This window comes from Gavia stellata, chromosome 2 (assembly GCF_030936135.1).
Source record: "Gavia stellata isolate bGavSte3 chromosome 2, bGavSte3.hap2, whole genome shotgun sequence".
NCBI classification, from domain to species: Eukaryota; Metazoa; Chordata; class Aves; order Gaviiformes; family Gaviidae; genus Gavia; species Gavia stellata.
Window position 1 is genome coordinate 29,596,576 of NC_082595.1, and position 13,231 is coordinate 29,609,806.

Sequence of the window (13,231 nt, forward strand, 5' to 3'; positions counted from 1 at the left end):
AGAAACCCGGCTTCTTCCCCCTGTATGTGTGTGAGTGTGTGTGTGTGTGTGTGTGTGTGTGTGTGCGGAGGCAGCAATCGCTGCAGCCGGCTTGGCGAGGCTCCAGCTTCGGGCTGGAGAACGAGGGCAGTGGGTGGAAGACGAAAACAAAGATCTGTTTACTTAGCATGCATGGATAAAGCGTCTTTCCAGCCGGGGAGGGGAGCGGGGAAGAGAAACAGCTTTAAAGGACTTTGATGCAATGTGAAAGGAGGGCTGCTCGGGAAAAGCGAGCCGATGTTAACCCTTGGCTCTCCGGGGCCACCTCGGGGCCGCGCCACGGCCGCTGCTGCCCCCTTCCCCCTTCCTCCCGACCCCTTGCCCCGGCCGGCTGCTTCGGAGCGGGTACGAGCCGTGAAGGGCTCGGGGGTACGTGCAGGAGACCCGAGCTCCCGCGGCAGCAGCCCCGCCCGCCGCCCCGACGTGCGGGGCTGGGTCGGGGTCCGGGGCGGGTTTTTGTTTTGCTTGTTAACAGCCCGGCGCCTCCAGGACGCCCAGGCGGGCGTGCAGCTGCAAAGTCACCCAACCTGGCACGGGGACCGGCGCTAGGAGCCAGCGCCAGAACGAGGAGGAGGGCGGGGCAGGGCGAGGCAAGGGTGTCCCCCCCCCGCCCGGGGCGCACGGGCGGCCGCGCCACCCAGCCCGCGGCCCCGGCCGGCGGCGCGGGAGGGAGGGCGGGGGAGCGGGGGGCGGCTGCTGGCCACGGTCCTCGCTCGCCTAACCCCCGCGCCGGGCCGAGGGGCAGCCGCGGGAGGCGGCGCTTCGCGCGGGGCCGGCCCGGCAGCAGCGCCCCCGGCCCCGCAGCGCCCCGGCCCCGGCGTCGGGCGGCTGCCAGCGGCGGGGAGGCACCTCCCGGCGGCGGCTGCGGACGTCAGAGCTTCCCCGGCCCCGGCCGGCCCCCGCCTCCCGCCCTCCTTCCCTCCTTTCCTCCCTCCCTCCTCCGTAACCTACATAACGCCGTGGGAAGGGCGGCCCGAGCACGGGCGTAGGGGGGAGCAGCCTCCGCCGTGTTTACCCTGCCCGGGCAGACGCGTGCAGCCGCCCGTAGGTGCCGGGATGCGCCCGCTGAGGGGTTGCTTCACCTCCCGCGGCAAACGGGAAGAGCAGACGCCTCCTTTTCCTCCCTCCCTTGCCCTCGCCCTGTGTTTTGGTGGGGATGCGGGCGGCGGATGAGCCATTCGCAGCGTGGAAGGGGGACGGGGAAACATGTCTGCAGGCTTTTCTTTTTTGGGGAGGAGACGGCGTTTGCTTAGTCTGTGTGAATTTTGCTAATCTGCATTAGAGAGCCGCTGGTTTGTGGTTGAAAATGACAGGAAATCTAGAACGTCCTATTTCCTGTGTACAATGACAACAGTTAAAAAAAAAAAAAAAGGGTAATCGTTGTATTTATTTATAATGGAGCCTCCTGCCCCGGCGGGGAGAACAAAGCCGGGCAGCGGCGCGGGAGGGCGCCGGCCCCTGCCCGGAGGTGGCGCTGACCGGCCCCGCGGGGGGGTGTGGGGGGGAGCCCGCAGCCGCCGCGGGGCGCGCCCGGGGCGCCGCGCCGTGCCCAAGGTCACCGGCCGAGCGGGGCGGGGGGACACCGAGCCCCGCAGCGCGGGAGGCCCCCGCGCATCTCTGCGTCCGCGGGTGGCAGGTTTCGGCAATGCCCCCCCGGCGGCGCAGGAAACAGTAACAAAACCAGTAATAATAATAATAATAATAAAAATAATAACATAAAAGAAGGAGGGAGCTGCAGCGCACCCCCGCCCCTCTCCTGGTCCCCCTCCGCTCCCACAGCCCTCCCCGAGGGCGAGACGGGGCGGGGGCGCGGCGGCCCCCCGGCGGCAGGAGAAACCCCCGGTGCCGCTGCTGGTGCCGGTGGCGGGGGCGCGGGCAGGGGCCGGGGCCGGGATCGCGGCGGCGGCGGCGGCGGCGGCGGCGGGGCGGGGGCGCCCATCGCGCAGGCGCGGCCGGCACTGTCGAAGAATCGAGGCGGCGGCGCGCAGAGGCGGCGGTGGCGGCTGGAGCCCGGCACGGCACGGCGCCGCCGCCAGCCCCGGCCCCGGCCCCGGCCCCCGCGGCAGTCCCCGCCCCGCCCGCCCCGCCGCGCCGCGCCGGCCCCCGCCGCCCCGCGCCGCCCCGTAGTAGCCAGCGAGCGGGGGAGCCGTGCGGGCGGCAGCGGCCGCAGCCCTGCGCCAGCCGCGCCGCGGAGATGCGCGTCCCCGCCGCCCTGTGAGCGCCGCCGGCGGAGACGGCGAGGGGAGCGGCGTCCCCCGCAGCGGCTCTGCCTGCCGGGGCGCCCGCCGCGCCCCGCTCCAGCGCACGGAAGAGGAAGGCGAGGGGGAGGGGGCCCAGCGGACGGTCCCGCTGCGGCCGCGGCGCCCGAGCCTCCCCGTCGGGACTCCGGTGGCGAGGGGCGGAGGAGGCGGCGGCCGGAGCCGGAGCGGGGGGCGCTCGCCGCTGCCCCGGGGCCGGGACATGTCGTCGGCGGCGGTGGCGGCTGCTTCCCGCAGGCAGTCGTGCTACCTGTGCGACCTGCCCCGCATGCCCTGGGCCATGATCTGGGACTTCACCGAGCCCGTCTGCCGGGGCTGCGTCAACTACGAGGGCGCCGACCGCGTGGAGTTCGTCATCGACACGGCGCGGCAGCTGAAGCGGGCGCACGGCTGCTTCCCCGAGGGCCGGGCCCCGCCGCCGCCCCACGCCAAGCAGCCGCCGCTCTCCACCAAGGAGCTCCTGGCGCAGCAGCAGCAGCTCGGCCACCCCGCGGCGGCGGAGGCGGCGGCGCGGCCCCCGCCGCAGCCCCTGGAGCGCTACCCGCTGGCGGCCGAGCGGCCGCCGCCCCGCCTGGGCGCCGAGTACGGCGGCGGCCGGCAGGTCAACGGCATCCTGGTGCCCAACGGCTTCCCCAAGCCCGAGGAGCCGCCCGAGCTCAACCGGCAGAGCCCCAACCCGCGGCGGACGCACGCCGTGCCCCCCACCCTGGTGCCGCTGGTGAACGGCGCCGGGCTTCCCGCCGCCATCGGCGGCCTGGGCAGCCGCGCCGCCGCCGCCGCCGCCTCGCTGGCCGCCATCTCCGCCGCGCCCGCCCCGATGGCCGTGCCCGTCCCCCAGCAGCCGGCGGCGGCGGCGCAGGCGGCGGGGCAGGCGGCGGGGCAGCCCGGCGAGCTGGGGCACAAGCGCCCCGGCTCCGTCTCCTCCTCCTCCTCGGGCGGCGGCGGCGGCGCGGCGGGGGAGCACGACGGCGGCGCCAAGGAGAAGCGGGGCTCGGCCGAGAGCCTGCCGGCGGCGGCGGCGGCGGCGGAGCTGGGCGCCGAGGGCAAGGGCCGGGCGGGCGGCGAGCAGGAGTGGCTGGCCAAGCCCAAGACGGTGCGGGACACGCTGCTGGCCCTGCACCAGCACGGCGGCCACGCCGTGCCCCCCTTCGACAGCAAGTTCAAGAAGGAGCCGGGCATGGCGGGCGGCAGGCTGATGGGCTACGAGACCAACGGCGCAGTGGCCAAGCCAGGTGAGGCGGCGGGGCCGGCGGGCCGGGGCGGGGGGCGGCGGGCAGGGCTGGGCTGGGCAGGGCAGGGCAGGGCGGGGGGCGGCTTCTGCCGGGATGCGGGGCCGAGGATCCCGGGCGGCCTCGGGCCCCAGCGGCCTGGGTGGCCGGCTGCTCGGGGGGTGGCCGCGGCCACCCGTTTCTGCGGTTGCACGGCGGTGACCCCCCCTGCTCGGCGGCGCGTTGCGACTGCGCTGCCTTCTGACTCTCCTCCTCCCCGCTGCCTCTGCAGGGGCCCGGGCCGCCCGGAAGAGGAAGCCTTCCCCCGAGCCGGAGGGCGAGGCGGGACCCCCGAAGATCAACGGCGAGGCGCAGCCCTGGCTGCCCACCTCGTCGGAAGGGATGAAGCTGCCGCTGACGGCCACCCCCTTCATGTCGCCCCCGCCGCCCACCGCCTCGCCCCACTCCAACCGGACCACGCCGCCCGAGGCGGCCCAGAACGGCCAGTCCCCCATGGCCGCCCTCATTTTGGTGGCGGACAATGCCGGGGGCAACCACGCCTCCAAAGACGCCAACCAGGTCCACTCCACCACGCGGAGGAACAGCAGCAGCCCCCCCTCGCCCTCCGCCATGAACCAAAGAAGGCTGGGCCCCGGCAGGGAGGTGCCGGGCCAGGGGGCCAACGCGGCGGGCGGGCTGGAGCCCGTCCACCCCGCCAGCCTGCCGGACTCGTCCCTCGCCGCCAGCGTCCCGTTGTGTTGTACCCTCTGCCACGAGCGCCTGGAAGACACCCACTTCGTGCAGTGCCCCTCCGTCCCCTCCCACAAGTTCTGCTTCCCCTGCTCCCGGCAGAGCATCAAGCAGCAGGGAGCCAGCGGGGAGGTGTATTGTCCCAGCGGGGAGAAGTGCCCCCTGGTCGGCTCCAACGTCCCCTGGGCCTTCATGCAGGGGGAGATCGCCACCATCCTGGCTGGAGACGTGAAAGTGAAAAAGGAGAGGGACTCGTGACTTGCCCGCTCTCGCCGCCCGCCGTCACCTTGAACTCGAACTGCTCGAATTCTGTATATATCTATAAATATATATATAAATATATATATATCTCCAAGACAAGGGAAATGTAGACTTCATAAACATGGCTGTATAATTTTGATTTTTTTGAATACATTGTGTTTCTATATTTTTTGAAGACAAAAGGTATGTACTTATTATAAAGGCATTTCTTCTAATTCTTCTCCTTTTTTGTTTTTTTTTTTTTTCTTTCTTTTTTTGGGCGGGTTTTTTTGGTTTTTGTTTGGGGTTTTTTTGTTTTTTCCCTTTTGTTATAGCAACTATTTGTTGTGCTTCCCTGGTGACAGTTACTGTTCAATGTAGGCTGTGACTTGCGCTGCTTTTTTTAGAGAGCACTTGGCAAACCAGAAATGCTTCTAGCTGTATTTGTATGCACTTGTTTCTTTTTTTTTTTCCCTTTTTCTTTTGTTTTTTTTTTTTTTAAATGCCAAATACACTTTCTGACATTGTAAAGATTGCCTTACTGTCTGTGATTCCTTATTCCTGGCCCCTGTCCTGTAGAGCTGGTCACATGCAGGCTTGGTCTGAGGCGGTTGGGGAGAAGAGTGGCTAGCCAAGGTGGGGATGCCCTTTGCCATCCCGCTGGCCAGGCGAGGTTAGGGAGCAGGAGGGCTTTCTCCCAGGAACGTGCGGCTCCGGTTTTGATGGCAGATCCGCCAGATCCAGTCCCAAATTCCTTTGTGTTTCTCAAGGGAAGTTGCCTCCAGAGTAGGATGTGGAGAGGTGTCCCAGAGGCGCTGTTGAGTTAGGGATGTCTGGGTTTGTTTGGTTTTGGTTTGGTGTTTTGTTTTTTTTTTTTTTTTTTAAGGCAAAGTTGACCGCAGTTCACGTGATCAGTTGTAAGATTACAAAACTGCATTTATTCACCAATTACATACCATAACGTGGAATTTTGATAACGAACTTAATTATACGATTGGCGAAGGCGCCAACGTAGCACTGCCATCTCTGAAAGTCTTCAGCATCACTTCTGGGGCTTTTGTGTCTTTGAATGAAGCTGGGGAGGTGGGGGAGAGACTTTTTTTTTTTAATAAATTTAATTTTCAGATAGTGCAGGTGGACTTTGAGTTTGCTTATCAGTCACCTCTAGTGCTGTTGCTGTTGTTACTATCGCTGACCCGGTATTTCCAAGTAGTGGCAGGTACGGTGTGGTACAGTGACAGCGGTGACTGAGGCTCTGCCAGATTGCCCACGGGTATATCAGTGACAGCCCAAATGTGGGTGGAGGAAACCTGTAATTTCCTTATTACGTGTGCTTGAAACAAACCTACTGCTATTCTTTGAAAATGAAAATATAAACTGGTTGAAATGAAAGCAATTAGGGCTGCACATAATGGCCCTGGCCCTGCCTTTTAAGCTACTTTGGAGAACTCTTTTGTAAAGCCACTTCTTTTGATCACGCTTCTGCATCACCAAGCAGACTTCTAAAATCAATAAATCTTTGGTTACTAGAAATAGTTCGAGTCTTATAGTGATGTTTTTGTGCTGTTTATAGTTCGTTGGCAACGCTGCAGCTGTACGAGCCCTTCTGTTGAGGTGTTTCTAACTCAGTTATAAGCGGTTGTTTCTGAACAAAAGGGTGGCGAGGTCGTCCCTTCCCAGGGACGGGCTAATAAACACTTTCAGTATTGGAAGAGGAGGAGGAGGAAAAATCTGTTCAGCCGACTATAATTTGAAGAATTTTGGGTGCTTTTTAGTAAACTGTTCTTATTGTGATAATGTTCAGACTGCAATTTAATGCAGAGTAGGTCTTCTTTGGAAGACTTCTTTTTTCTTTTTTCTTCTTTTTTAAAAGAAATGGTCATTATTAGTATTTGAAGATCAGAACTGCACATGCACAGTAATTTTTTATGAAGTGTTTAATGAGCACACCCACTACATTGTGTTCCATATTACAGGTCAATGTAATATTAGATAAGACTTGCATGATAAACAAATTCATTGAGTCAATATTACGCTTTAAAACTTATACCTATAGTCAAGATTGGTGTCTTATGTAAACACATTTAGCCAATTTGAAGAGAACGCACATTATATATATACCTATATATATACCTATATATAAAAAAAAAAACTGTAAAGGATTCTTTGGAACCACTATGATCTGTGTAAATGTGTATTTAGGCACTTTATTAAAAAAAATGAATTTTGAGCTGATAGATGGTAACAAGTTCTTCAAAGTTGCTTGGCATAATACCTCACGTGGGATGAAGCTCATGTTTTTGATTAAGGTGGTATCCCTACTCTTAAAAAACCCAAGAAAACTGAAACCCCAAAGCCTCCCTAAAAAGGCCCCCCCTTTTGTGTTATCAGGTGGCCCAGCTCTGAGCCTGCCAAGGGTGAGACCTGCTCCTGACAAAGCATACCCTTGTTGTGGGGCCGAGGGACGATGGTGTGACTGGGTGGAGAGGCCCGTAAGGAAGCGCACCTTCCTCCTCCTCCGCGCCGGCCGCCCGGCTCTCCCAGCTCTGTGACTCCTGGAGAGGATGGAAACTCCCCAGCCGGTGATGCCAGGCGGTGGCCCGGGAACAACATAGCTGCAAAAGAAATGGCTCACGGTGGCTGCGCTCGTTCACCTGACGTTCAGCCCCCATATCCCGGCCAAGTCCAATCTGCACCATGAAACTTCAGAACTGCAAAAGGAAACCAAAAAAAAAAGGAAAAAAGTTAAAATCCGAGAGTCTTCGAACATAGCTCATTTTTCTCACATTCAATGTTGCTTTTTTCATTTTTGTTGCTTTACTGAGTCAAAGTAACGCTCTGCTGGATTCTCCCTTTATATCAGTTTATTACTTCCTGGGCTACAAGCTTTTTTCTTTTTTTTTATTATTTTGAAGTGCTTTAGCTGCAACAGTGCTACTGTTAATATTCCTTTTTAAACTTTTTCAAAGGTGATACTGTAATTTGTGTAGTATTAAAAGTGTTTTAATGAAGAATGTGTGCTTTTTTTTTCTCCAAACCCACTTCCATCACATTTTTCTTAAAGATACTTTTTCCTGGCAGATTACCCGCACAGTGCTTTTGTTGATAGGTGCTGAACTAACCTGTCACCGTCTTTTACATGTTTTTTTTTTTTTTACTTCTGGCACTAAATCTAAGGAAACTAGGAGCTTTAAATACTTCTTGTGCTTTTTTTGTATATAAGAAAAGAAAACTCGAAAAAGCTATAGTTGGCCAAGTGCAATTTTTTTTTTTATTTTTTTTAATGCTGTTTCTGACACTTGTTTGTAAACAGGCAGCAGCGTGGGGCAAGAGGGGGTGCGTGCAGCCGGTGGGTGCTGCCCTGCACCCGGGTCCTGGGGGGTGGGAAAGGCGCCACACAAGGCAGGCTTTGACCGCCTTTGCGGTGGCCTCAGAAAACCTGGTATGTTTGGGAGCGCTCTTTTTAGATGTGCTGTAAACCAGGCCATGGCAACCGCGTGTTTTTATGAACTAGCTCTTAGGCAAAGGGTATAAATACATTTGAGAGTGCTCTCTAGTGGCTTGTTATGTCAACAGAGCCTCTGGATCCTTTCCTTCTGCGCTCGGGCCAAGCCCCGCTCCTCTGTCCTGCTGGTGGGGCGGCCGCTCTTGGCGGGATGGGACGGGGCGCTGCTCCGGGGACACCCAGCCACCCGCTTGCCCTCCCGGGGCGACGGCTCGCCTGCAGGGTGGCACCCACCCTGCCGCTTGCACCCGCTCCCCTTGTCTAATTCTCCCCCAAAGCGGCGTGGGACACCCCATGTGGTGTCCGGGGCCGCAGGGTGTTACGGCGTAGCTGCAGTCCGTGCACGAACACAGCCTCCTCAAGCGGGAAGAGAAAACACTGGACCATGCGGATATTAATGGCACCAGGAGTAGCTGAGCTCGTCATAAATGGAGACATTTGTAGCCCTGACTCCTACTGCTTCAGCACGTGCTTCGCCACAACGGGGCTACAGGCGGGAAGTGTCCAATAATTAGGCTCAGCCCCCAGCATTTCGTGTTTCTCCTCCCCAAGCATTTGCATTTAGGTAGCTCCAGCTGCAGCTTTTGAAAAATAACTTAGAAAAAAGCCCTTTCGCAAAGTGGACTCTTGTTGGTTTAGACGCCACAGTGCAGCCCAGGATAAACTACACCTTCAAGTCTGTGCTCCCAGAGATAATGAGACAAGTAAAAAAACAAGAAAACTTTTTTCCCCTGTTAAAACGGAAGGTGGGCCTGGGCAACCTATGGATTCACTTTCTGCAGTGGGTGCATTGCAGTGGGTGGCCCTTGCCGCTTGCCAAGCAGGGCCATGGGACAGCCCAGCCGCCCTCCCCGGGATCCCATTAGGCCAGCAGCACTCCTGGGTCACCCTCCTTTCCCTGCAATGGCCCAAGGTCAGGCAGTGCCTTGCAGCAGATGAATGGAGTGCCTGCTTATCCACTTCATCACCGGGGTGCCACTCCAGAGGTAACTCTTTCACTGCCTTCGGGCAGCCTCTGGAGCAAGCCATGGGCTTTAAGCGCTAAGTGCAGGGTTCATATTTGAATCACTGAGCTCCCTGAAAGGCTGAATCCTCCTGAAGCCTCCCTTCTGGGAAAGAAAAAACACTGATGTCTCCCATAGAAATCTCCTAAGTGCATGTTAGTGTCCATATGTCTGCCTTGCTTGGTTGTCATAGGTGCACTGCAGATGGGGTGATACTGCCACTCGGGAGGCAGTTTTGTAGAGATTGGTATAGCAGAGCCCATGCTAAAACCCAAAAATGTTGCATCAAGTGGAAGCCCCTCCCATAAAATAAACTCATGGGGAAGCCAGGGAAAGTTCATGAAAGCTTCCCATTGCAGTAGGTGTTTCTTCCTCCCATCACCTTTGACTCGGCAAACGCTGCAAGAAGCATCCCTGCTCAGTAGCTCCCACCTCCACACAGCGCTGGGGCAGGGGTGAGAACCCACCCTGCCCTGCACAGCACCCGGCTGTACCCCCACCTTGGGGTCCCCTTCTCTGCCCCCCTGACCTGCCGCCGCTTGCCCCGGTGCTGCCCAGCCTCGGGGTGCCCCCATCCCATCCTGGGGCACCCTGCCTGGGGGCTTGCCACGAGGCGGCAGGGCAGCAGGTTGCCCTCCTTGTCAGAGAGCTGTGGCTTTCCTGGGAAACCCTGGGGAGCCTCCAGTTTTCAGGGAGACCTCAGCCACTGCCTCTGGGAAGGAGGGCATTCACTGTTCCCTGCAAAAATGCCAAGTATGCATTTTCTTTTACCCTTTTCCACTACAAAACAGTTATTCCCCGCCCCAGAGATGCCTCATGCCTTATTTTTTTTTTTTTTTTGGCAACCTTTTAAAAACAGAAGATGAGTAAACAGAGATGAAAGGGGTTATTGGTTCACCAGGTCGCTTCCTTGCAGCGGGAAACAACTCCTCCTGTTCCCACACTGCCGGGCTGGAGCAGCTGGCTGGCGGCTGGGAAGTGGGCAGGCGGTGGGCTGCAGGAGCGCCCCGGCTGAGGACGGGGGCCTCACCCTGCCACCCACTCGGCCAGGGGCACAAGAAAGCAAGCTGGACTTTCCCCTTCTCCCTCCCGTGGTTTTCGGGTTTTTTCTTCTTTTTGCATCTTTATGAGCTGAAGGAGGCCTGATTTTTTTTCAGTTAGATTCCCCTAATTTTTTTTCCACCAGAAATTCAGATTTTCTCCAACCCTTTTTTATAGGAGTGTCACATTCTCCAACTGTCCATTAGTAAGAGAACTTAGAGATATTGGGCAACAACTGCATAATGGAATGAGGCATTAATTTTGTCCAGGCTATTTACAACTTTTTTTTTTTTTTTTGTCTTAATTCAGCTGCTGCTAAGCACTAGGAACGAAGAATTTTCTTTTTTAAGATGCATCATCCCTCAGCTGATAGTTAGAAAGCTCAAAAATGAGGGTACTGTATGAAAGACTTCAATGGGAGCGGGGCAAGGTGATGAAGAACATCACCTTTCTTTCACTTCACAAAAATCAGGAAATAAACCAGCCCCTGCACACTGACTCATGCCTTTGCAGATCCTATTTCATGCATTGCAACGAAGCCAAACCAGCATAAGCACCACTTTTTCCATCACACTTTCAGACCTATTTGGACTGTAATAATTAAAAAAACCCCACTAACTTCCCTGTGATTTTGTGGTGGTGCTTGAATAGGGCTCAATCCATTTTCCATATGACACTACAGTTAGCTCAACCTCTCTTCGGAAATTACAGAAGGAAGGAGTTCTTTCTTCTTGCAAAAAGTACCATGCTATCTTTATTAACTCCGGGCAACAAAATGCTTGATGCAGTAGCAGTGCTGGATATCGGCTTCCCTGCACCCAGGAAGAGGGGGGGTTGGATGGGCCCTGCTGGGGCTTTAATTTGTCATTCCAGGGACTCTAATTAGTTCAAAATTTCTGCTTAGGCATCTAAGCTATGCCTTCTGGCTTTCCCAGAGGAAACAAAAGATGGTAAACAGCGTGAAGCAATGATTTTTAGCTGTGCTTTTTAATGGCTGTTTTGATGATTACTTTCATATTGTGAGAGCCCTTCTATTTGTGTAAGCCCTCTGCTTTCCTTTGGAGAGACAAATAACCTATGCCCATAACTGAAAACTGACTACTTTATACCCCCTATTAATATTTTTATAATCCAGACAGTTATTTCACCTCACTGGTTCTGCTTCTTTGGGTTACTGTGGCTCTTTGCTCGGACCTCTTTGTTTGACCGCGTTAAAATCAACTTGCAAACATGGAGGTCTGACTTCTGCTAGTCTCCTCTTCTCCACAATTCGGTTATTTCCTGAAATCCGCCTCTTAATAGCAAGGCTTTCCAGGTAGCGAGACTTTCTGGGAACGGTGGTGCGTGCTGGGTGGTTAGTCACTTGGCCTCCGGCCACCCCTCAGGGAGGACTCGCAGCAAGGGCTCTGCAGGTTTTGTGTGGTCCTGGCGCTGGTGGAAGGTGCGGACCGGCAGCCCGTCCCGGCCATGCTGCCTCCCGCTTATCTTCCGAGCAGGAACATTTTGAACTGCAGCGGCAGCATGTGTTTCTTCATCCTGTGTCACAAAAGTTTCCTGACATTTAGTGTTTTGGGGTGGATCCCTTCCTTTTCTGCAAAGAGTGCCAATTTCAGTGCTGCTTTTGGTGGATAACAGTCCACGAAGCACTGAAACGACACCAATAAGTCTGGTTTGCGTAGGCAAGCTTCCGGGCTCCCTTTTTAGCTGCTCCCTCGCTGCAGAAGGACGGGGTTACCTGCCCTCGTCCTTCCCCAGCGCCCCTGCTGCCAGCAGCTCTTTCCTTGGGGGAGCACGTTCAGAGGTGCCTGCCGGGGAAGGGGCTGTGCGAGAGGGTTGGGTTTCGGCCATATTCACCCTTCGCGCTGGGTGAGACCTCAGGGCTCGTGTAAGCAATTCCTGAGCAGCTCCAAAAAGGTGCTGCGGCACTGCCTGTTTCATCCTGATGGTGACCAAGGGATTTTAGCTAGTGGCTCATGAGCTACGTTTGGCCTATCAAAGGCTATGCATGTGGCTACTTTTGTTGGTAGAGGGCTTTCTCTTCCTTTACTGAGCCTAATTTTATTACAGGTTTTCAGCTCCTGCATGAGAACGTCATACAAGCCTCTCCGAAAGCCAAAGCAGTGCTTAATCTGTAGGAAGAGGTACTGGTGCTGGTCCAGCACAGGCTTCTTGCAGCTGAGAAAGGCAAAAGGCAAAGAGGGGTACCGGGTGCATTTGAGGTTGTCGCTGGAGGAGGCAGGCTGGGCCTCTGAGTGAAATGCGTTTTCCAGCTTGCCTCGAGTTTCTCTCCTAAGCAAAACACAGACTTAGGTCAGTGAAAACAGGGCTGTGAGATCTGCTCGTCTTTAATTTTGTCCCTTTTCAAGAAGGTGACGGTAATGAAGCATCCTTTCTGTTTACTGCCTACAGCCAAAACCCAGTATTGCTTCTGTGACGCAGTTTGCACCTGATCAGAGTGAAAAACCAGCCTGATTTCAAAGCAGAGATAAAGGACTGCAGTGAGACCGCCTACTTAAAAACAAAGTCTAAATCAGGTGCTATCCATCCCTGCTTCTGCCTGTTGACTGTGGGAGCTGGAAGCTGGTCTCAGTTGCTCATCACTCCATTGAGCTAAGGCCCAGGCTGGCAGCAGGGACAGGCTGGTGATGGCAGTCTGGATTTAATCCCTCATGTCTCAGTAACCAAACTTTGGGGTTTGCTGTGGTACCCTCAAGTGTATCAGTTAGGGTCCATGTTGCCAGGAGCTGCTGTACAGAGTCAGGCCAGAGTGGTTTAGGCTAACTGGGTGCAGAGCAGATGGTAAGCAGTACATGTGAAATAGAGTTAGTGTCATCTGGGTTTCATTTGCTTTTAAAATGGGCTTAAGGAAAGCAAAATAAGGTGAATTTACTCTCCAGGCAAAAAGCAAAGCTCATCTTTTAGGGAATGAATTGCTGGCCCTTAGTTGGTTTGAAAGACAAAACAGAAAATACGACCTGTTTCTTTTGCAATCCATTCTCCTTCTAATCCTAAACTGGATCCCAGCCTGCCAACAGCTCTGTCATTGACTTCGCCGGCTCCACAGGAGCAGCCCTGTCGGTGAAGTTACACCAGAAGCGCAGGAAGAATCAGGCCCTAAATGTAAATGATGGGTTACAACACAGTTTTGCTCTAATTATTTATAAGAAATCATTTCGTTATAAATAG

The 13,231-nt window shown here is 56.0% G+C and overlaps 1 protein-coding gene across 2 annotated transcripts; it reads left to right on the top strand.

Annotated features, from left to right (window-relative positions):
- Positions 1-2,499: 2,499 nt before the first annotated feature.
- IRF2BP2 (interferon regulatory factor 2 binding protein 2) lies at positions 2,500-7,320 on the top strand. 2 transcript variants are annotated; one of them, XR_009484565.1, is made up of 3 exons: positions 2,500-3,529; positions 3,798-4,699; positions 6,887-7,320. XR_009484565.1 is itself a non-coding variant. In XM_059832963.1 (2 exons), exons 1-2 carry the CDS (start codon positions 2,500-2,502, stop codon positions 4,511-4,513), a joined length of 1,746 nt encoding a protein of 581 aa, XP_059688946.1. In that variant the 3' UTR covers positions 4,514-5,381. The 2 variants fall into 2 exon arrangements, 1 of the variants encoding a protein (XP_059688946.1); XM_059832963.1 differs by lacking the exon at positions 6,887-7,320 and having other exon boundaries at positions 3,798-5,381.
- Positions 7,321-13,231: the final 5,911 nt, after the last annotated feature.

Bases quoted from the DNA above. Each gene is read 5' to 3' on its own strand.
- IRF2BP2 (XM_059832963.1), top strand. From the start codon at position 2,500: ATGTCGTCGGCGGCGGTGGCGGCTGCTTCCCGCAGGCAGTCGTGCTAC. The intron at 3,530-3,797 runs GTGAGGCGGCGG...CTGCCTCTGCAG, and splicing joins CGGCGCAGTGGCCAAGCCAG to GGGCCCGGGCCGCCCGGAAG.